The sequence below is a fragment of the Ranitomeya imitator genome, chromosome 2 (genome assembly GCF_032444005.1).
Source record: "Ranitomeya imitator isolate aRanImi1 chromosome 2, aRanImi1.pri, whole genome shotgun sequence".
NCBI lineage: Eukaryota > Metazoa > Chordata > Amphibia > Anura > Dendrobatidae > Ranitomeya > Ranitomeya imitator.
In genome coordinates, this window is record NC_091283.1 from 348,290,873 (window position 1) to 348,315,430 (window position 24,558).

General features: G+C 42.7%; 1 protein-coding gene across 1 annotated transcript in view; it reads right to left on the minus strand.

Moving 5' to 3' along the window:
• Positions 1-6,325: 6,325 nt before the first annotated feature.
• The window catches only part of LOC138666536 (zinc finger protein 420-like), a 68,691-nt gene continuing 50,458 nt past the window's right edge, over positions 6,326-24,558 (minus strand). The window contains exons 9-14 of the mRNA XM_069754748.1: positions 20,215-20,357; positions 15,925-16,104; positions 15,719-15,842; positions 15,538-15,635; positions 14,708-14,798; positions 6,326-8,627 (exon numbers count right to left, since the gene is read on the minus strand). Coding sequence (XP_069610849.1) covers positions 7,450-8,627; positions 14,708-14,798; positions 15,538-15,635; positions 15,719-15,842; positions 15,925-16,104; positions 20,215-20,357 — 1,814 coding nt within the window. The 3' untranslated portion in view covers positions 6,326-7,449. The remainder of the gene's footprint in view (positions 8,628-14,707; positions 14,799-15,537; positions 15,636-15,718; positions 15,843-15,924; positions 16,105-20,214; positions 20,358-24,558) is intronic.

The window sequence follows — 24,558 nt, forward strand, 5'->3', positions numbered from 1 at the left end:
AAGATGAACTTGCGGTTTACAGATTTGACCTCTTCATTTTATCATTTAATTTCCCTCACCACTCATATAGACTTACGTTTTAAAGAATGATCTATGAAAAAACTCTGGATTCTCATGTCTCTCGTCCAAGAGCATCTTCAATGTCCCCTCCCAGACCGTCCTCACCAGACCCTTTCCAAATTAGATGGAAGATCTTGTCACCAGCCGAAAGATCCTGTGTCCTTTAAGAAGGTATCTGTTTATATTGTGGTTAATGGGATAACTCTCACACTGACTGTTCCAAACTAAAAAACAAACAGGTAAACCTCATCCCTCAGTAGAGGAAAGATGTTTGACCATGGGAGTAACTCTATCCGTCATTTAAGATAAATTACTCGTGCCTATGTCTGTTTCCATCAGTTCCTGTGTTCACAGGACAAGCATTCATTCATTCTGGAGCAGCAGAGAATTTCATGAACTTCTCTTTAAGCAAAAGGCCAAAAATTCATTTTGTTTTCTTGCAGGTGCATCTAAAGCTAATCTCCACAAATGGCTCTGTAATTCCTGGTGGTGGTATCTAATTTTGGTCAAAGAAAGGAAACTCTTCAGATTGGTGCACCATACACTAGTCATTGAGGACATTTCTTTTTTAATTTTGCCACGTTCTGATGCAAGGGTTCTTTTGGCTATATTCCTGTACTTGGTAAATCAGATATTTTGTTATGTCCTGTATCACTATGTCTTAATCTATCTGTACAACATCCTAATAGTCTCCTCAGGCTTAGACTCTCAGAGCCTTCATGTCCTTTCCTTTCTAATGAGACTACAATCAAACCTCCTCCATGCCAAGTTGAAGAAATGTGTATTTGAGCGAAAAGGATTGCCATTCCTCGGTAACATCATCTCTTCTGGTGGTGTTCCTATGGACCCAGAAAAAGTTTCACTCGTTCTGGATTGGACACAGCCAGTCGGTCTCAAGGCAAGGCTTTTCAAAAATTCGTTGACGTTGATAATTATTACCTCCAGTTTATTAAAAACTACTCTCAAGTGGTTACTCCACTGACGATCCTAACATGGAAGAGAAATAGTTGAAATTTGCTGTTCAAGCCTTTCTAGAACTGAAAACTGATTTCTCTGCTGCTCCTGCCCTGAACCATCCTGTTGTGGACAGACCTTTCTTCCTTGAAGTGGATGCTTTTGTTACTGGAGTAGGAGCAGGGCTCTGTCAAAATCTAAAACACTGTCTAGAACAAGAAGGTCTCTAGAACAAGAAATCATATCTGTTTATTCTTCACCAGGAAATGGTTCCCAGAAGAATGGAATTATTCCACTGCTGACCATGAACTCTTAGTCATATAATTTGGCATTGAGGATTGGCATTATCTTCTTGAAGGTGCTAAGTTTGCAGTGACAGTCTATATTGACCACAAAAACCTGGAGTATCTGCAGTCTGTTCGTAAGCTGAATCACCATCAAGCTTGATGGTCGCTCGTTTTCTCACGAATTGATTTCATCCTCCTTTGGCTGTTATGGACTCATTTGGAAGGAGCCACAAGAGGATTGGGGGGTATAGTTGCACACCTGTCCTGGGTCTGGCCTCTACTCACTACAAACCTCGGGGAGATCAAAATATCCAACACCGGAGACACCATCACGTGTTTCTCAACGCAGTGATCCAGAACACTGCCCCCATCCCTTATGGGAAATATGCAAATGCATGTAGAAAAGCCGCGGAGACACCATCACATGTTTCTCAACGCAAGCAATAAATAGCCAGGTCTTTCACCGGGAAGGAACAACCACGGGAAGGGCAGCATCCAAAAAGGAAAACCACCTATGCCAAAACATGGTATCCATCCACAGACAGCTGTTTTGGGGTATTTGCCCCTCATCAGTGTGGAGTAGGAAACTGGCTATTAGGAGCAGTGCCTAGTAAAAGGACTATAAACATAAGGATGAATGACCTCGGGAAGATCAAAACATCAACTCCGCGGAGACACCATCATGTTTCTCAACGCAGTAATCTTGAACAATGCCCCCATCCCTTATGGGAAATATGCAAATGCATGTAGAAAAGCCACGGAGACACCATCACGTGTTTCTCAACACAAGCAATAAATAGCCAGGCCCTTCCCGTGGTTGTTCCTTCCCGGTGAAAGACTTGGCTATTTATTGCTTGCGTTGAGAAACACGTGATGGTGTCTCCGCGGTGTTGGATGTTTTGATCTCCCCGAGGTCATTCATCCTTATGTTTATAGTCCTTTTACTAGGCACTGCTCCTAATAGCCTGTTTCCTACTCCACACTGATGAGGGGCAAATACCTCGAAACAGCTGTCTGTGGATGGATACCATGTTTTGGCATAGGTGGTTTTCCTTTTTGGATGCTGCCCTTCCCATGGTTGTTACTTCCCGGTGAAAGACCTGGCTATTTATTGCTTGCGTTGAGAAACACGTGATGGTGTCTCCGTGGCATTTCTACATGCATTTGCATATTTCCCATAAGGGATGGGGGCAGTGTTCTAGATCACTGCGTTGAGAAACACGTGATGGTGTCTCCGCGGTGTTGGATGTTTTGATCTCCCCGAGGTCATTCATCCTTATGTTTATAGTCCTTTTACTAGGCACTGCTCCTAATAGCCAGTTTCCTACTCCACACTGATGAGGAGCAGATACCTCAAAACAGCTGTCTGTGGATGGATACCATGTTTTGGCATAGGGGGTTTACTTTTTGGATGCTGCCCTTCCCGTGGTTGTTTCTTCCCGGTGAAAGACTTGGCTATTTATTGCTTGTGTTGAGAAACACGTGATGGTGTCTCCGCGGCTTTTCTACATGCATTTGACTCTACTCACTACAGTCTGCTCAACTCAGTTGTGCTCAGTGTTGGGCTTTGCATGCTCCCATATGATCATCTGCCTAGTCTTATACCAAGCCCACCAAGACATACATCAGAACCATGATATTAAAGGGAACCTGTCCACACATTTTACCACTATAAGATGCGGCCAATGCTTTTCAGGGCTTATCAACAGCATTCTATAATGCAAGTGAAGAAAAATAAGTTATATTATACTCACCGGGGGGGTGGGTGGGTACACCGGTCCGATAGGTGTCGTAGGTCAGGGGCAGGCACCTCCCATCTTCTTGTGACGACGCCCTCCTGCTTCTTCATTGCTCTCCCAGCATCGGCACTCCTGCGTAGGCATACTTCTCTGCCTTGTTGAGGGCAGAGTGAAGTACTGCAGTGCGCAGGCACCGGGAAAGGTCAGAGAGGCCCACTGCTGGCAGGTTCCCTTTAAGACTATTAGTTATTATTATAGCGTTGTTTATTCCATGGCGCTTTACATGTGAGGAGGGGTATACATAATAAAAAAAAGTACAATAATCTTGAACAATACAAGTCACAACTGGTACAGGAGGAGAGAGGACCCTGCCCGCGAGGGCTCACAATCTACAAAGGATGGGTGAGGATACAGTAGGTAAGGATAGAGCTGGTCGTGCAGTGGTTTGGTCGATCGGTGATTACTGCAGGTTGTAGGCTTGACGGAAGAGGTAGGTCTTTAGGTTCATTTTGAAGGTTTCGATGGTAGGCGAGAGTCTGATATGTTGTGGTAGAGAGTTCCAGAGTAGGGGTGATGCGCGAGAGAAATCTTGTATGTGATTGTGGGAAGAGGAGAGAAGAGGGGAGTAGAGGAGATCTTGTGAGGATCGGAGGTTGCGTGCGGGAAAGTACCGGGAGACGAGGTCACAGATGTATGGAGACAGGTTGTGGATGGCTTTGTTTGTCATGGTTAGGCTTTTGTACTGGAGTCTCTGGGTAATGGGGAGCCGGTGAAGGGATTGACACAGGGGAGAGTCCGGGGAATAGCGGGGGGACAGGTGGATTAGTCGGGCAGCTGAGTTTAGAATATGTCACAATTCACACCGTGACTGTCACGGATCGGGGTGACTTTAGGCCAACAGACGGCTATCACATGTGCAGGGGGGCTTATCTTAGTTATCCCTCCACTGCTACACTGTGATGAAAACACACACAAGGCTATTGACCTCTTAGTTTACCGCAGAGGCTTATTTTAGATATCCCACTGCTCTGCAATATAACACGAACTGCAGGGATTTATGTATATCCCGTTTTACAGTTCCGCTTGAAAACTTGCAGCTCTCTGGCGCCCCCCTTACCCTTAGGTCAGATTAGGTACTGCACCTAGGGTAATTAGTTGCCAGAAAGGCTGCCTATGTACTGGCTATTGGGCACGTTGCAGCGAGGTGATATAACTACTCCCACTCAGGCAGGAACAATAATTATCAACGCCGCCATCGCTACAACGACTCCCAAATACACAGAACAAGGTATGCTGACACCAGCTTCGATTAAACGGGTCCGAAGCTAACCCAAGACAGTTGCGTAATTCCCTTCAGAAGACTTACGGTACGTTTTAGAGCAGGAAGAAACTAGTAATTTAAATATTTTACTCCGAAAGATTAAGGCAGTGTTTATCAAAATTATTACAAGGATGTTACAATAAGAGACAATTGAAAATATCTACAAGGTAATTATAAAATAACAGGGGTTACATGTGTTCAGGTCATTTCAGGCAAAACCAGGCTAGTGGGCGGAGCTCCAAATATCCCAGTTCATCAGGGCTGGCAGTAAGAGCTCCTCAGGTAAGACTCAGTGCTAGGTGCCTTGCAGAAAACTTATAGCTGTAGCCTGGTGACATCACTAAAAGGGTTGAGTTAAAATCGCCCTCCCCACTCCTCAGCTGTACAGTTTTCTCCAACAATTCTTATAATTCTTATATTTTTGCTCCCAAACATGTCAGAATCATAACACACCCAGCATTCATCTTATTTTAAAATTGGCTTTCTAATGAGACCAAATTTGGGCTTGTTGTGACACCCAGTTCCGGAGAAATCCGTACTCTGTATCTCTTGGAATTAGAGGCTCGCGCTTACAGTGGCTGACAGATCTGCCGATGGAGATTCACAACATGGACTTATTATTTTCCTAGCCTAAATCGGTGACCCAATATCTTACTATAATGCAACAAAGAACCGCATGTCTTGAGAGAGATATCAGACCAGTTTTAGCTGGAGGTAGATTTGAGCCTACACAAGCGCCATCAAAATTCTTGTGGTGGGAGGGAATGAGTAAGTTGCTCCAAACCTGGAATTTGCAGCTAGAAGCAATAAAACCTCTTCTACACACAGAGAAGGGGGATTTTTAGTCCACAGCATGGGTGCCAACAGGCAAAGCCACAAAATCATACCACATTTCATACAATATCGTGACACCTCCCCCTTTTGGTCTGCGTTGCGGAGTTCTCTTGTGTCCTGTCTGTGCTTCAAGTATCTGTTTCCCACATGCCTTACATGACTGCTGCATGCCTGTGGACTGTGTGCTCAACCAGTCCTAGGGTTTGGAAGAGCCACCTCACCATGTGAGACTAAACAGTATCATTATAAACACTTTGAGATCTTATCTCACATTTTTCTTAGCTCTGATCTTCCAGCTACACTGAATGCCGTTCGATGGGTGTTGTGAATTCTGTGGCAGAGCTCCCTCCTGTGGTCACAAGTGGTACTTCGGCTGATTCTCTCTGGGAGCTTCTGTTTGTGGAGGAAAATGGTACTGCGGCTTCTGAGTTTCCTCCCTCAGGTGATGTGGTGAAGTCGTTAGGTGCTTCTCTACTTAACTCCACCTAATGCTTTGATCCATGCTTCCTGTCAATGTTCCAGTGTTGGACTTGTTTTTCCCTGGATTATTCCTGTGGCCTGCTGCTCTGCATAGCTAAGTGCTTCTTTGCTATTTGTTTGCTTTTTTTTCTGTCCAGCTTGTCTATTTGTTTTGCTGGAAGCTCTGGGACGCAAAGGGTGTACCTCCGTGCCGTTAGTTCGGTACGGAGGGTCATTTTGCCCCCTTTGCGTGGTTTTCTTTAGGGTTTTGTGTAGACCGCAAAGTTATATTTCCTATCCTCGCTCTGTTTAGAAAGTCGGGCCTCACTTTGCTGAATCTATTTCATCCCTACGTTTGTCTTTTCATCTTAACTCACAGTCATTATATGTGGGGGGCTGCCTTTTCCTTTGGGGTATTTCTCTGAGGCAAGGTAGGCTTATTTTCTATCTTCAGGCTAGTTAGTTTCTCAGGCTGTGCCGAGTTGCATAGGGAGCATTAGGCGCAATCCACGGCTGCCTCTAGTGTTGTTTGGAGAGGATTAGGGATTGCGGTCTGCAGAGTTCCCACGTCTCAGAGCTCGTTCTATGATTTTGGGTTATTGTCAGATCACTGTATGTGCTCTGACTGCTATGTCCATTGTGGTACTGAATTGCATTTCATAACAGATGGGACCCGGTAGGGTTCAAAATGATACATAGCTTTGCAGCATCTCTACATATTAGCTGCAGAGGTCAGTGAAGAAAAGAGGGTGTATTTTTTTCCTTGCATGATGCTACCTACTTATAATGGTTAACCCCATTAAGAGGAAGAAGTACAAGCTTCCAGAGACAAATCTCTGGTAACACCCAGTTGAACTATAGTATAAATAATATCATTAACTGTACAAGCTAATATCTCTGCAACGGAGAGGAAAAATTAAAAAAATAAAAGTTTTACTCAGCTCTACAGCCACTATTCCATGAGGTGGTTAGTTAAATTGCTCAAACTGGTGAAAGGTCCTTTGAAAACTATAGAGCTACGTAAAGCTGGATTATTCTACTAGTCTCCTATAAAAGGATATTTTCAAAAACACAAGAGTGTGTTAACAAATCTGAGATCCTTAATGCAATTCTTCCTTCATTACTTTTATACAAACCATACCCAGCTCTCCCTCAACTACACAGGTCCTACTGCAATATCTTAACTTATAGACAATACAAACGATAGGTACAAACAGATGGATATTAGTGTTAAAAGCAGTTGTTTATTAATCATTGTTTAAAAGTTTTAAAGGGATGGCTCGACGCCTCTCTCTTTCATGTGGTCTGGTATCAGATGCAAGTAGATTCTGTTGAACGTGATTAGGAAAGTTGAAGAAATAACCATCCAATCCCCAATTGGTCTCATCTGACTATTGAAACACCTTAAGAGGCATACTTGGTGTCTAATGTTTGCCTCAGCAACTATCCAGATCATGTATACAAGAGAAGTGCTGGTCAACCACTTCAAGGTGCAGTTATAGTGTTCACAAAAAAAATTAAAGTATTCTATACATATGGTGAAATATTTAGGATTTTTATATGCATTATATTTGCTTTTGTTTACTGGTCATTGCATACAGTGCATGTCCTAATCATTATCATTTAGTGTTCTAAATTGCTTTCCCTTTTAGACTTGCAACTAAACTTTTACTGCAACTTTTCTTGTACACTTTATCAATAAAATAATTTTATAAAATATGCAATGGTTACTTCCCTGTGCAATTTCTCTGATGAGTAAGCAAATATAATTTATTTGTTAATCATTTTACAATTGTCAATATGGAAATGGCTTCTCCTCTGTGTGTATTCTCAGATGTGCAGCAAGACTTGATTTGTTGGTAAAACCTTTCCTTTTCGGACATAAAAATGGCTTCTCCCCTGTGTGAGTTCTCTTATGTCTAACAAGATTTGCTTTGTCAGTAAAACATTTCCCACATTCTGGACATGAAAATGGCTTCTCCCCTGTGTGACTTCTCTGATGTGCAGAAAAATTTGCTTTCTTGTTAAAACATTTCCCACATTCTGAACAAGAAAACGGCTTCTCCCCTGTATGAATTTTCTTATGTGTAACAAGACTTGTTTTGAAAGTAAAATATTTCCCACATTCTGGACATGAAAACGGCTTCTCCCCTGTGTGAATTCTCTGATGTACAGTAAGACTTTCTTTCCTGGTAAAAAAATTTCCACATTCTGAACATGAAAATGGCTTCTCCCCTGTATGAGTGCTTTTATGTTTAATGAGATCTCCTTTGCAATTAAAACATTTCCCACATTCTTCACATGAAAATGGCTTCTCCCCTGTGTGAAGTCTCTGATGTACAGTAAGACTTGCTTTCTTAGTAAAACAGTTCCCACATTCTGAACACGAAAATGGCTTCTCCCCCGTGTGAGTGCTCTTATGTTTAATGAGATCTCCTTTGCAAGTAAAACATTTCCCACATTTTTCACATGAAAATGGCTTCTCCCCTGTGTGAATTCTCTGATGTACAGTAAGACTTCCTTTCTTAGTAAAACATTTCCCACATTCTGAACATGAAAATGGTTTCTCCCCCGTGTGAATTCTTTTATGTTTAATGAGACTTCCTTTGCAAGTAAAACATTTCCCACATTTTTCACATGAAAATGGCTTCTCCCCTGTGTGAATTCTCTGATGAACAGTAAGACTTGATTTTTTGGTAAAACATTTCCCACATTCTGAACATGAAAATGGTTTCTCCTCTATATGAGCTTTTTGATGTTCAGCATCCTGTCTGTTATTCTCATTTTGCTTAACAGTCTGTAATGAATCTGAAGATAGGACCTGTTGATAAGAAATATATGATAGATTTTTGCTGTGAAGGGCTGGCGGTATATCTGGAATAATGTCATGCTCTTCATATATATATGGTGTGATACCATAATCTTCTGCTTCAAAATCAGTAAATGTCAGATATCCCTCTGACGCACAGTCATCTGCCAAGAAAAAAAAATCTTATTTTTTCATAACTGCATCTTTTGGACACAAACTGTATTAAAATTAAATTACTAACTGATAAAGACTTGGGAACAAACTGTAGACTTCAGTACAAGGACTAGCAGATTATCTAATTTAGCTAAGAGGTTGCACAATTATTAATATCTCTTCTAATGCTACTTTTTTTATATAGCTTTATATTTCCCTGTGCTTGTCACCAAATTTTTGTAATTAAATGGTCAGTGAAAAATCATAGAGGCCTGTAAGTCAGTGTTATTATTACGTGGTGTCTGTCTCATACACTCCCTGATAGCTACATGAACTATAGCATGGAACAAATCAAACGGGAGGAGCAGGATGGTCGTGTATAAAGAAACCATGACTTTAGAGCAGGTGTAAGGTTGTTGTAGTTTGTGCATTTTTGTATGTATTTGCTTTAGCAAAATTAGTAAAGAGAAATAAAAGAATTATAAGTGAAACATTGGCTTTTGAGACATATACAGTATGAGAGCACTGGGGAACCTGAAAATTAGTTCAGTTTCTAGTCTTTGGGTGATCACCCAGCTTAATTACATAAGTATATTGCATATTCCTTACAGAAAGGTTTGGCCATTTCTGCATCATGATGAGTTTAGTTTCTTTGCCCAAAGTACTGCAGCTTATACAAAATATATTAAGCAGGATTTAAAAAAAAAAAATGGGGCACAACAAATGTAAAGCTGATCATCTAGAAAAATGATATGTGTACGTACAATATCTCGTATACTGTCTCATGATTATGCTATAATGTATTTGGCATGTTCCTGTACTTCTCTTCATACTAGCTGCATTAATAGAATCCATGGCCGTGCTGTTGGGGATACTGCATGATGCACGTGTTCTCCCAATCTAACAGCGTACATGGCACATTAACCACTCTGTCTGACAGCTGTTTGTATAGAAAACTGGCTCAATTTTGTGATCGTCAGTGTTGCTACTTGGTTCTGACCCAGCTTGTTATCTGACCTTGCTTCTGGATTCCCCCCACATCTGTCTATACACTTGCTGATGATCTCTAGACTCCCTTCTATTTTGCTTCCCATCCTGGAGTTTGAATCGTAAATTGTAAATACCAGTCTCTTGGACTCATTGACTGGTATCATCCTGACCAAGCTTACTGCGCTTTGCCTCATTTTGCGGGTAATAATCCTTATAATTCTAACAAGATAACTGGCCAATTCTGTTAGAATGGACCGTCTGCAAACTACGGTGGATCAATTTCATGAAAAGTTTTAGCTGGAGTGTGAAATGGTCAAACAAAATCAAATGTAAGTATCCCTTAAAGCTTATACTATTCCTGAACTCAAAATAATTTTACCTGATTTTTTTCTAGAGATTAAAAAAAATTCTTGCTTTTCCGTGACAATTGTACTTGGTAGACAATTTTTTTTTTTATTGCAAGAAAATCCTCAGATGTGGGCATTCTTTCTGCCATTTGTGTCTTGAGATTTGTTATGTGTGGAAACCTTTGATGACCAAAACAAAATAACAGTGCAGAATGGGAGATTTTTGCTCTTTTTGATTAGACAGTTGGCTACAAATTCTCAGTGTAATGATCATGGGATTTTACGTCAATTTCTTCTCGGAGGCTTTGAGGAAATCTACCTAGATGAAAAGATATTTTCTTGATTTATCCAAGATTTTGTTGCTATGTTTGTTCAATTTAATTGAATGTTACTAGGATGTTTAAATTGCCCGACTGTTTTAGAGAGCTAGACAGAGACATTATCCACAAAATGCACTCTATACAGATAGTGTCATGCTGTGATGGTCTTCGATAAGGAAGGGGCCTTAAACTGTCCCTGAAACTGGGACCCAAACTATGCCTGTTCTGTGGGTCCTCTTGAAGTTAGGGAGGCAGAGTCTCTGACCTTTATATGCTCCTGTTAAACCCTGATATGTCCCCATGAGGCATGGGGCAGAAATATAAAGTAAGCAAGACACAAAGACAAGACAGGGATAACAGAAAACATCTATCAGCTTAGGTTTTAGTTGCAGTTTGTCTCTAACAAGATCATTCAGTTCACTTTATGTTATAAGGTGGGGATCAGTTGAGGTTGCTGATAGAAAGTCTGGGTCGTGAGAGGAAGATGTTTCATGACACCAAGCGCCCTCTTCTATCTCACTTGACTGGACCGAAAATGTTTCAAGTGCTTTTGGAACTCACAGTTCTGTATGTCGTACTTGGAATATTGCAGATGGAATGTTTGAGTACTGTAAAGTCCACTTCTTCCTTGAAACTCCTTTCCTAATGGGGGGCACCATACAGAAATAGCAATTGATAGTGTAAAGGCATAGATTGCTTCTTCCCATGCAAATAATGGGTTAGATATGATGCACATCTATTGCTGCATATCTGTGGAGGCCAACTCTCGTCCTGATCTCCTATTCTGCATCCAAAATATAGGTTGTAGGCTTTCCTGATCACGACAATAAAGTTTCACCTTTGTGATGCAAAAGTGACTTCTCCGCAAATGTCGCAGAAACTATCCCCTTTGTTAAAGGGAACCTGTCACCCCCAAAATGGAAGCTGAGCTAAGCCCACCGGCATCAGGGGCTTATCTACAGCATTCTGGAATGCTGTAGATAAGCCCCTGATGCATCCTGAAAGGTGACAAAAAGAGGCTAGATTATACTCACCCGGGGGCGGTCCCGGTTCTGTTCTGGTCGATGGGCGTCGCGGTCCGGTCCGGGGCCTCCCATCTTCTTATGATGACGAACTCTTCTTGTCTTCAGGCTGGTGCACCGGCGCAGGCGTACTTTGTCTGTCCTGTTGAGGGCAGAGCAAAGTACTGCAGTGCACAGGCCCCGGGCAAGGTCAGAGAGGCCCGGCGCCTGCGCACTGCAGTACTTTGCTCTGACCTCAACAGGGCATACAAAGTACACCTGCGCTGGAGCCGCAGCATGAGGACAAGAAGAGGATTTCATCCTATGAAGATGGGAGGCCCCGGACCGGACCGCGATGCCCATCGGAACCGGACCGCAGTGGGACCGCCCCCCCAGGTGAGTATAATATAACCTCTTTTTCTCATCTTTCAGGATACATTGGGAGCTTATCTACAGCATTACAGAATGCTGTAGATAAGCCACTGATGCCGGTGGGTGGGCTTAGCTCAACTTCCATTTTGGGGGTGACAGATTCCCTTTAATGCAAGAATGAGGAATTATCTCAAAAAACATATCAATATGTTAAGAAATTAAGCTAAGAAACCCTAAAACTGTATATCTTACACAGAGAGCATTTATAAAAGTAGGTGATGCAACTGTAATTAGGTTTACATCATCGGAGCTGAGATGGCCTTTTTTTTGATAGGTCACCCTAAGATGAGAGAATAGTGAAGGCTCAATAGATGATTTAATAGACGAGCTACTAACAATGCAATAATGATGATGAAATAATAAAGACACAATTTTTCTATAAGCCTGCATGAAAGGTTTCATAAGTAATTACACCCTCCACTGGATCTTGAAAATTAGAGCCAATCAGCAAATTCAAGCATCACATTAGTTTTCAGCACCACTAAATTTGTTACGTTCAACTGTTTTTGTCTCTGAAACAATTTTGCTGTAAAAAAGTGAATTTTATGGGACACAATACACCAGACTTTTATCGTCGCTTGCGCCAACCTGACTAACATCAGTAAAAGTAGATGCACCACCTCAGTAGCCAGGATCACTCATATCTGGACTATGTCCTTTCTCGAGAAGATATCCTGATATCTGAACCAATGAACTTCTATGTCAAAAACTAGGACCAGTAGCAGGAATTGGCCCAGTTTGGCATTAGTCTACTTACTGCCTTGTCCAGTCTCAGAGAGAGTAATAAGTGCCCACAAATGGCAATGTCACACTGAAGCGGACAAGATTGTCCTCCACTGGCGTGGAAAACCTTACACTTGTTAAACTGAATCCAGCATACCGTACATCTATGTCCACACACCTACACCTTGTACACCTTGTTCTGTAGTCGTAGGTCAAGGTGGGCGCATGGATCCAAAGTGTTAGCACAGTCGGTTGGAAGGGTAGACCATAGGGCCATAACAGAGAGAAATGGCTAGTCCAAAATAGCACACAGGGAGGCAGAAGAACCACCAGCATTTTGCAAGGATAAATGCACAACATAAACAATGACAGTTCATGTGCTTAATGCAACCAGTGTGATAATCCTGTTGGCTAGTAGAGGGTTAACTGTCAGGACTGAGAGGCTGCAGGAATCACAGGAGAGTTGAAAAATAACTGCACAATCTGAACAGTCTAATACCAGTTTGTTATGCTTACTGCATCCGATGGCGTAGTCTAGAAACTGGGTAGCAGGGAATTAACCAACAGGACTGAGGGTATGCAGCAATCATACACAAATGCAAGATGACAGCACAATGTAAAAGAATTGTTGGAGCATTCTGAACAACTGAACTCTGAAGTCTCAACACTAAGACAAGGGTGGATCTCTACCTGGTCTAGGAAGATGATGTCACAGAGATGCATCAGGCAACTTGTAAAACTCAACGTGGAGCACAACAAAGAACAGCAGGTGTATGGGAAAGCAACCAAGCCTGGCCAGGACAGGTGATTAACACAGCTATCTCCAATGATTAGATTTACCAGTGTGGACAGGGGAAACTGGCTCTTTATCAACAAGCCAATGATGCCGCTTCCTGCTTGCTCATCATGATCCAAACTGTACTGAATACTCAGACAGTGCTAAAGACATCTCCTGCCCTTACATTATGCTTCAAGCTGTACTACTGCAGCTACTAATGTCCTTAAACAGCCAAAAATCTTTTGCCTGTTCATTATGTTCCATACTGTGCTGCCCCTAAGATGGAACCCTCCCCGTTTCTGAAACTATCGGGTGATTTTGTGTGGTCACGTCCCAGGTGACATTTCTTCTTCCGTTCCCTGTGATGTAGATGTGTGAGGGGACGGTATTTGCGGTGTTACCTGGATCTGCTAATAGAAGGGACACATAATTCCAGAATATAGAGCTTTTTTTCTATCACTGTATGTGTATTTTATTATTTTTGTTTGCTTTATGCTTTACGAGTCATATTTTTCCTAGAACCAGACTATCACTGCTTTGACCATCAACTTTGTGGTTTCTCCCGAATGGGGCGATAGAGGCAGCTCCTCCTTCGGTGTCGCTGAGATCGGACTTTTCTCTGTTCACAGCTGTTACTTTGGGCTCTCGGTGGTCAGTCAATAGTATTTTAAGGTGTCCAGTTTGACATCTTAATCACAATGATCACAGACGTTTAGAAGCCGTTTCTGGGCGATCACTGTGATTAATATTAGGCTACAGAGTGTGATCTGCCTCAGCACCATCATGTACTGTTACATCAAGGTATAGGAAGCGGCAAGATCTTCACTGTAATCTGCATTCATGAGAAAAACTAAACACAACAAAGGGCAACAGTACTATGGAAAGGTAGTCAAGCCCTGGCCAGGACAGGTGATTAACACAGATATCTCCAATGATTAGATCTACCAGTAGGGACTGGGGAGACTGGCTCTTTATCAACAAGCCAATGATGCCACTGCCACTGCTTGCCTGTTCATCATGGTCAAAACTTTACTGAATAAGAAGCCAGTGCTAAAGACATCATCTTCTGCCTGTCCATTATGCTTCAAACTGTACTACAGCTGCTGCCAATGCATTTACACAGCCAGAAATCTTTTTCCTTTCTATTATGTTCCATACTGTGCTGCCCGAGATGGAACCCTGCCCTGCACAGAATATAACTAACAACAAAACTCCCAAAAAGGGATAATTTTTGAATAGTTAAAAATGAGTAATCGTTTCTTCACAGCTCTGGATGTCCTCTCTTGAAAGGGATGCCTACCCAGCACAAAATAAAAAAAAAAAAAAAATCGCAAGATACTAAACAGATGAGCACAACAAAATAAATTACTCACAGTTACAATTAGGCATTGGTTTTCATTTGGCATACATAGTGGTGTAAAACATGGTACAAATTAAATAAAATCAAACTCGTATTTGTACCAACCAGTGAATAAGTAAAATATAGAGGCCACTACTCACCTGCACTGTTATCTGAAAGAATCTCCTCTTTACACCGCTCATCACTCCTCACATATGTCTCTGTAGTATTAATATTGGTCAGATCTTCATCCTGAAACAAATATTGTAAAAGTCACAGACAGATGGAGAAGTCACATCTATGATCAGCTCTAATCCTGCCATCTCCACCGTTCTCATTACACAAGTATAAAACATATTATACTGGTGGATAAAACAAGACTGAGCACAAGACCTTCACACTCATCAACACATCATAGAGGAGATTTCATGACACCTTCTCTCCATCGAAAAAAATGAATGACTCACACTCTGTTATAATCATGAGGTGCAGGCTGAACCTGGACTAAGTCCAGAGGTCATACAGGTGAGAGAAGCAGCCCCACTCAGAAAAAGGTTTTATGTGATTCAGTTTAAGTAAAAGAGTTTAAAGTTTATTGAACATTCACCCCAGGAAAATATAACAATGAAGTGCCAAGGTAAGGTAACATTTCGACCCAATTCCTGGGTCTTTATCAAACCTCACTTGCGGAATAGAGAGAATAAATCAGGTTCATGGAAGACAGAAGTCCCAGCTGGGGTTTACGATGTTTGTTCTGGCACGGCTGGGACTTCTGTCTTTCATAAACCTGATTTATTCTCTCTATTCCGCAAGTGAGGTTTGATAAAGACCCAGGAATTGGGTTGAAACGTTACCTTACCTTGGCACTTCATTGTGATAATATTTTCCTGGGGTGAATGTTCAATAAACTTTAAACTCTTTTACTTGCAAACTGAATCACATAAAACCTTTTTTTGAGTGCGGCTGCTACTCTCGCCTTCTCTCCATCTACCTGATGATCCTGAGGAACATTGGGATCTTCTTGTTTACAATCCTGTGGAAGAAGAGGACAGGGACATCTCTCTGGTGTTGTCCTCTTACTGGATAGATCTGGAGAAAACACATACAGGGACTGAATTCATTCTTTACATACAGATAATCATAGGCCGTGTGTATTTAGTCCCATCTATTACCTGGTGATATGAGGGGCTGGGAAACCTTCATTATGTCGTCCATGTACTGATCTTTGTGTCCTTCTAAATACTCCCACTCCTCCATGGAGAAATAGATGGCAAAATCCTGACACCTTATAGGAATCTGACACATACAATGATACCGTCATAAAGCGATCCCTTCATAATTTTACTGTATAAAATCCCAGCATTCCCAGCAGTGTCACCTCTCCAGTCAGCAGCTCAATCATCTTGTAGGTGAGTTCTAGTATCTTATGTTCATTGATGTCCTCATGTATCAGGAGGCGAGGTGGAGGCCATGTGATTGATCTCAGGGGTCTTCCCCATCCCTCAGACACAGGGTCCTGACAGCGCTCACTAGAGGTCTTCTTCACTATCGTGTAATTCTGATTATGGAGAGAAACATTAAAAAAACTCAATACAGACATTTCCAGAGTCCTCACCTGTCCAGTACTGGCCTTCTATTTATCTCATAGATAAGAATGATGCAATGCTACTAGGGATGAGTGAAACCATTGATGTTCGAGTTTGCAAAGTCCAGTTCAGTATTTGAATTTGACCCTGAACTCAAACCCAATAGAAGTCAAACAGGACCCGAGCTCAAACTGCTGTGCTGTAAAATGGTCATAGTAAAGGCCAGAGGGCTGCAAAAGGAAGCTAAATGGGGTAAGAGCAGGATTATTGCCCTGCAAACAAATGTGGATAGGGAAATTACTTAAAATAACATAGAATAATTTAAAAAAATATATATTCTTGACACAGAAGACGGAGGTCCAAGTGGAGGGCAAAGCTAGGTGGACGTGGCGTGTTTTTTTTTTTTTTTTTGTAAGTGACTTAAAAGAACCTAGAAATAGCAAAACAAAATCTAACAATCTAGAATGAGGAGGCGTAGGTTCAAGAAGTAGAGGAGGAGATGGACGTTGTGGTGTAGGTGGAAGAGGCAAGCGAGGAGTAATCCAACACTGTTTTTGTGAGGGTTCTTTTGTTTTTTCTTGGGATTTTTTTATGGGACTTAAAAGAACATAGAATTAACTCTCCAAAAATAGCAATCTCTAACCAGGGGGCGGAGGTTTAACTGGGGGAGGAGGTGGACGTGGCAGTCTAGGTGGAAGAGATGGACGTGTGAGGTAGTCAGCACTGTTTTTTTTTATTTGGAGAGTCACCCAAATGAAATCGAATGGCAAATAGAGTAGAACACTGGCTGGGTGCGGCTGGTACAGTTGTCTAGTCAGTCAAAGGTATGGACAAGACCTGTGGGATCCATTCCTGGTTCATTTTAATAAATGTGAGCATGTCCACGTTGTCTGTGGACAGGTGGATTCACCTTTCCGTGATCAAACACCCTGCCATGCTAAACACATGTTCCTACAGTACACTTGCTGCATGGCAGGCCAGTACCTCCAAGTCATAAAGGCTCAGGCCATGTGTCCAATTTGGAAATCAAAAGGTAAATAGGGCATGACCCATCAGTTAGTAAGTGGAGACTTATGGACATGTATTCTTACACCATGTTGATGTAGCCTCCTGCTAATATGCACCATATCAGATGGTGGTGCATGCAGAGAAAGTTTTTCCACATTTTGGCCATGCTAACCCTGCCTTCCGAGGTGGTGGCAGTGCCCGAGCTACGATGGCGACTTCCTCCTTCGCTTCAGCCTTGTTCTTTCAATGAGCCCGCGCTATCAGGTGGGAAAGCAGTCAGCAGTTTCTCTACAAGCGTGCGGTTGAATTCATGCATTTTGCGATCCCTCTCCATTTACGGAAGTAATTATGGTATGTTATCCTTGTAGCTGGAATCGAGCAGGGTGGCCACCCGGTAATCAGCACTGATAACAATACGTGCAACTCGGTAGTCTTTGCACAGGCACAGCAGCATGCATTCGCTCATGTGTGCCAGGATGCCCAGAGGCAACAGCAAGCTGTCCACGTTAAGAGGTGTATCGTCTGGGTCCACTGTTTCCCCCCAAACACACTTCAGTGATGCCTATGAGCTGCTTTCAGTGCCACCCTGCTGTGAACACAGTTCCTCCTCCTTATTTTCCCAAACTGTCCCCTGGCTGGACAGTTGTGTACCTAGCCACTATTGGTACAGTAATCCACCCTCCGAGCTATGTGGGGACGACAGGTCTGATAGCAGTGTGAATTGGCACTGCTCCTCTTCCTCCTGTGCCACCACCTATACATTATCACTTAAATAAATAGTATTTTTTCCAGGAGTCATAGAAGTGGTATAGTAACGCTGATAATGGTGTCATATTGGTGGAGTATTCAAAGCAGTGCAACATGACACACATGTCCCACATGGAGGTCCACACATTGGTGGTGAAGTGTTGTTCTGCAGAGTGACTCAGCCGTACGTACTGCAGATGAAACTCCCCTACTGACTGCTGCTGCTTGCACAGTCTCTCCAGCATATGCAAAGTGGAGTTCCATCTAGTTGGTATGTCGCACAAGAAGGCAGAAGAGACGCTGCAGCACAGACCAGAAAGTAGCAGCAGGGTAAGAATGCCGAACGCTCACACACACTGTTCGTACTTTCAGCAGCAGCTCTGACATATGTGGGTAGTTTTTCAGGAAGCCCTCCACCATCAAGCTCAGCACATGCAGCAGGCATGGGATGTGCATCCAACTGGCTAAGCCCAGATATGCTACAAAATTTTTCCCATTCTCACAGACCACCATGCTGGGCTTGAGTTTCACCGGCACCAACCACTCATCTGTCTGCTGTTTGATCCCCAACCACAGCTCCAGTTCATTGTGGGATTTGTCCCCCAAACCCAAATAGATGAGTTTCATAACAGCCTGCTGTCATTTTCCCCTGGTTTCACTGAAGATGGTGGTGCAATTCTTATTGTGACCTGATGAGGAGGCGGTGATCGAAGCGGAGTAAGAGGCAACATAGACAGAGAAATATCCAGCACTCCTCGGTAGTGGTAGGACATGCTCTAGAACGCCTTCAGTATCTGTCCCAGCCGCTCAACATTTACCTGGTGGGCAGTTAGGGAGATGTAAGGTCCCTGCCCGTGCTTACTGGTACACATATTGGTGGTTATTTGGACTTTGCCACTGATGGCATTGCGCAGTTCATGCCTAATTTGATCCGCAACGTGTGTAGTGCACTGCAGGGATGACACGCCTGGAAAAGTAGTGGAGGCTGGGAACAACGTACTGCAAGATAGCTACCGCCATCAGTTTTTTAAAATTGTTCATCTCCAACAACCGATATGGCAGCATTTCAAAGGCCAGTAATCTGGAAATGCTGTCATTCAGGACCATGGCTTGTGAGTGGGTAGCTGCTTCTGGTCTGGCCATTACCTCTCCCTATAAAACCTGGCCAGACCTTCTGTTCCTTGCCAGTGAAAGCTCAGCTTCCTAGGAGACGCTGTGCTGAATTGGAGATTGTTGTTATTAATAGATATTGTTGCGTGCTGTTTTTGGGTGTATGCTTTCCTCATTATCATATTCCCATTTGATTGGTACATTCCTCTCTTTCCTTATATACCTCTCTACCTTTGTATGTTTGTTGCTTCTTGCTATCCCTGTCTGTCTTAAATGTTGATACACTAGCATTTCTCATTTCTGTCCCAAGTACAGCTTAGGAATTAACAGGAGAACAGTAAGGTTGGTGGCCCACACCTCCTCACCTTTAGTGGTACCTTTGGAACCAGGGATAGTTAGGGCCCAATGACTGTTCAGGGACCCTTTCTCTAATCACAAACAGTGTCAGCGTGATAATAATGCGAAGGAACTGGAGGCACTTTTAGCCATCCAAGTGCTTGTGCTTCCTTTGGGGGTCTAAACAAATATTAGTCCCACTATATATATTGAGGACGGGAGAGAGATCCATTAGTATGTTTACACATCTAGTATGTCAGGTGCCTGGTGTTCACAAGGCCTCGGCCTTACTCCTGTGTTGACCTGCCTGATGCTATGTAGTCACATGAGTAGGGTGCTTATACTTTAATCAAATCATTTCAATGCACACCTGCTGTATGTAAAGCAGCTGACCCCTAGCATATACTCAAACATAATTAGCATGTTCAGATTCGGAATTATCTTAGCTTTAAATCCTCTTACTGTATTCTATCTTGCTATATATCATCCTCCTAAGCTGCTGTGAATTCAGATTCATACTGTCTTTCCAATTGTAACTATTTCATATCACAGTTCTTATTTCCTAACACATCACTATAGCCTCTTTCCCCTGATGACGCCATATGGCGAAACATGTTGGGGAGGCTAACGGCTGCTTTAATAGCACTTTGCATGGCTATGATGGCTCCGGAAATGCCTACAGCCTAAAAGCTTGTTTATTGGCTGCGCTGCAGCCTCTCACCAAACTTGTTTTTTCTGTTCGGGTTTCAATGCTTAATAAAGTTCCGGGAAAAAGTCTGTGTTTAAAGTTCGGTATCGGACACAAGGTGTCTGGTACAAACCCCAAACTTTACAGTTAGGATTCGCTGATCCCTAAATGTGACGTCATCATAATCTCTCACCTCCCTCCAAAGCTGGGAGAGGATTTCTAGGGTAATGTGTAATATCCTCTCCGCCATCTTGTCACTTTTCCTTTCCATCTTTGATGGGTCAATCAGGAAAAATCTCGAAGATCTCCACTGAGAGGGTCTGTTATTGTAAATACCTGAAATGGAAGAAGATGAGCCGATAAGTATCATCATAAAGAATCCCATGTAATAACACAATTGCTAGAAACTTTATATTCAATCACTGGCAGCAGAACACATGCTGATATGTATAGCACGCAGGCCCAAAAGTTACTCTGAGGCCCAGAGCACTTTAGATATGCCCTATTTACATAAAAAAAGAGTAACACTTGTTCTACTTGGGGCCAGTTTACAGACCAAGCTTAACCATTCAAATTAATGGATTTTAGAAAAAAATTGGGCGGCATATAGATGGCATCTGTGTGATACTCATTTTTTACAGACGGATTGCTGCTTGGGAAACTACCTAAAGAACCTCTGTGTTTTTATCCCCTTAGCAATATATAAGGCAGCAGTACATACAGAGCCTTGAAAAAGAATTTGTACTCCGTGAAATTTTTCAAATTTTTTCATGTTACACCCACAAACTTAAATGGATTGTAGTGGGATTTTACATCTCCTCTCTGGTCTCAGCCTACCATCCTACCCGTGCCCTCCGCTCTGCTAATGACCTGAGGTTAGCATCCTCAATAATCAGAACCTCCCACTCCCGTCTTCAAGACTTTTCACGTGCTGTGCTGATTCTTTGGAATGCACTACCCAGGTTCATATAATTAATCCCCACAGTTTTAAGCGTGCCCTAAAAACTCATTTGTTCAGATTGGCATACCGCCTCAACGCATTAACCTAACGATTCCTGTGTGGCCCATTCAAAAACCATAATCAGGTTCCTCGCATCATGTTCTCATATACTTTATGCAGTTAATAGCCCTCTGTGTCTGTACTGCTACATACTTAGGCAGTTAACTGGTTCATGCAGCTTTACATGAACACCCGAGCCTTACACTATGGCCGGTCCGAATAACTAAAGCAATTGTTACCATCCACCTCTCGTGTCTCCCCTTTTCCTCATAGTTTGTAAGCTTGCGAGCAGGGCCCTCATTCCTCTTGGTATCTGTTTTGAACTGTGATTTCTGTTATGCTGTAATGTCTATTGTTTGTACAAGTCCCCTCTATAATGTAAAGTGCTGCGCAATATGTTGGCACTATATAAATAAAATTATTATTATTATTATTACTTTGCTTACCCACTGTACATAGGAATAAATGAAAGGCATCACAAAGAAGACGTGAATAGTATAATATTACCTATATCACATGAACATCAGGAGCCTGTGCATAGCAAGCGGGGTTGTGGTATGTGTGTGTCTCTGCAGGGGTCAGTTTGAGTAGGCGGCAGGAAAGTGGCTCAAAAAAATCAGCTGTGCGGCAGCAGACTATCAACAAGCCGCGTGGTTTTCTCTTTCCCTTTGATACCTGATACCCGTATGACCCAAAAAACGAATATGGACCACAGAGCAATAGAATTAAAATGTTTCAATTTTTATTGAAAAATATAGATAACATGCATTAAAAAAAACTGAAAAATAGTGGTACAAAAAGTAAAATTAAGGGGCAGTGACACCTAAGTGCCACGTCCAAAACAGTTGTTTACGTATATCCAAAAAGTATTGGTAGACTTTAAAAATACATGATTTTGTCTGTCTCAATGAAACAAAGAAATTTGAAAAAACAGCACATCAAATAATAACAATAGAAACAGAGGCATAGCTAGGGTTTTGGTTCGGGGGGTGGGGGGGTGAAGCTTCTGAGTGGGCCCCTAACCAGGTAACCTTCATTACAACTGGGTGACGCACCCTAATAGTGGAGGAGAACCTCAGCAGATGGCTGCGCTGTTACTGAAGATAATCTCTATATAACGACCAACATGGATATAGCCCAGACCGACATGACAACTTCTTCCTGCCAGGACCCGGCTGCAGAGAATACAACAAAGACACATTTCACTTCTCATATTCCAGCCATCACCATCTATTCCCAACCTGCACAAACCCCTCATCCTGCTGATACCCCAATTCTGAGCTGCTGCTGCTATATGTGTCCCTATTACTGCACCTGATACCCCAATACTGAGCCGCTGCTGCCGTATGTGTTCCTATTACTGCACCTGCTGTGTGGTTCTCTGTGCCTTCTAAATTCTAAAGCACCCCTCTATAATATAGTAATGCCGGGTGCAAGTGCCCTAGAGAACAGTGCCCATATTTTGCTCCCTAGAAAGTAATATTGCCATGTGTGCCCCTTTGATAGTCACAGTAACCTGAGATCCCCTATAACACGAAGTGCCCACTTTACATTTAATAATGTCCCGGGTCTCCCCCCTGTACAGCACCCTTATACAGTATAATGCCCCCTTACTGTATAGTACCATCCACACAGTATACTGACCCCTTAGTAGACCCCAAACTGATGGCTCCAACATTGTATGATGGCCCCTTCACTGTAATCTCTAAACTGTATGATGGCCCACTAGATGGCCGCCATATAGTATAATGCACCAGATCATCCTAAATATAGTATAATGCACTCCCATAAGTCTCTATATAGTATAATGCACTCCCCATAAGCCTCCATATAGTATAATGCACTCCCCATAGGACTCCATATAGTATAATGCACTCCCCATAGGACTCCATATAGTATAATGCACTCCCCATAGGCCTACTCTATAGCACAAGACAGCATCCCCATAGGAAGACCCTGTAGTATAAGACAGCACCCCATAGACAGATCGTGTAGTATAAGGCAGCCCCCCTATAGGCAGATCCTGAAGTATAAGGCAGCCCCCTATAGTCAGATCCTGAAGTATAAGGCAGCCCCCCTATAGGCAGATCCTGAAGTATAAGGCAGCCCCCATAAAAAAAATAAATACTCACCTCTCTTCCTCCTTGTTCCGGAGCTGCTCCGAACTCCCGCTCATCTTCTGACAGCGGGCGCCAGGTGGTGACGTCATAGCGCCCACTGTCAGCGCCAGTGATGCCAGACGCTGACAGGGGGATGATGAGAGGAGCGCAGCGCTCCTTCCCTCATCATTGCGGTAACGGGCGAGGGGCCCACTACTGGCATCAGCCCCACCCCCCCCCACCCGGCATGCTCAGAAGCGCCATAGCTGACGGCAGAGCAGGGAGATTGATTCTCCCTGCTCTGCCGCAGAAGGCAATTGTATCGGCGCGCGCAGTAGCGTAGCTCCGGGTGGACCCCCTCTGAGCTCCGGGTCAATGGCCCCTTCTGCACCCCCCATAGCTATGCTACTGAATAGAAATGATAAGGCAGTAAAAAGTGCAAATATACAGTACATAAGGACTCCAATTATAGTGTATAAAGTGACAAGTGCAATTCAATAATCAAGATAGTAAATAAGTAAGGAGCCTATCTCAAAGGAGGATCACTGCCATATCAAAAAACAGAACATACCATGGCTGCTGTGATGACACAACAAATAGAAAACACAGAAGTATTATGCTAATAATGAAGTCAAAATGCCATTAATCAAAACAACCTCAGGTAACGACATGGAAGAGGAACCCATTTTATCTATATTTTTCAATGAAAATTAAAACATTTTAAATCTATTGCTCTGTGGTCCATATTCCTTTTTTGGCTTATACTGTTGTATTTATGGATGATCTATAATTATGTGGCCTTTGTTTTGGAAACCGATACCCGTATGGCCTTTTCCTATTGATATACCTTTGTATTACATATATAGTTCCACAGCCGCATTGTGAAATTATGGATTATGTCTAGCGATGAGCGAGTATACTTGTTGCTTGTGTCATCTCCGAGTATTTCGGCGTGCTCAGAGATTTCGTTTTCGTTGCCGCAGCTGCATGATTTGTGGCAGCTAGACAGGCTGAATACATGTGGGAATCCCCTAACAAACAGGCAGTCCCACGTGTATTCAGGCTGTCTAGCAAATCATTCAGCTGCGGCGACGAAAACGACATCTCCGAGCACTAACAAATACTCGGAGACCACCCAAGCGTGCTCAGGGAAACCCGAGTAACGAGTACACTCGCTCATCACTAATTATGTCTCCACTGAGTATAATCTCAGACTATTTCTTATTATAGAACAAGAATGTTTGCGAATATTCAGTCAGCTATATAGACACATTATCACATATGTTGATACGTTTCCTCAATTCTTTTGTTCCCCGCTTTTTCACTTGAGCATTGGAAATCTTCCGTTATACGCGCTCCTGTTTTACTTTATATTATAATGTCCCCTAATATTATTGTATGGGAATCTCTTTTTTGTTAATGTCTTATGATGAACAGA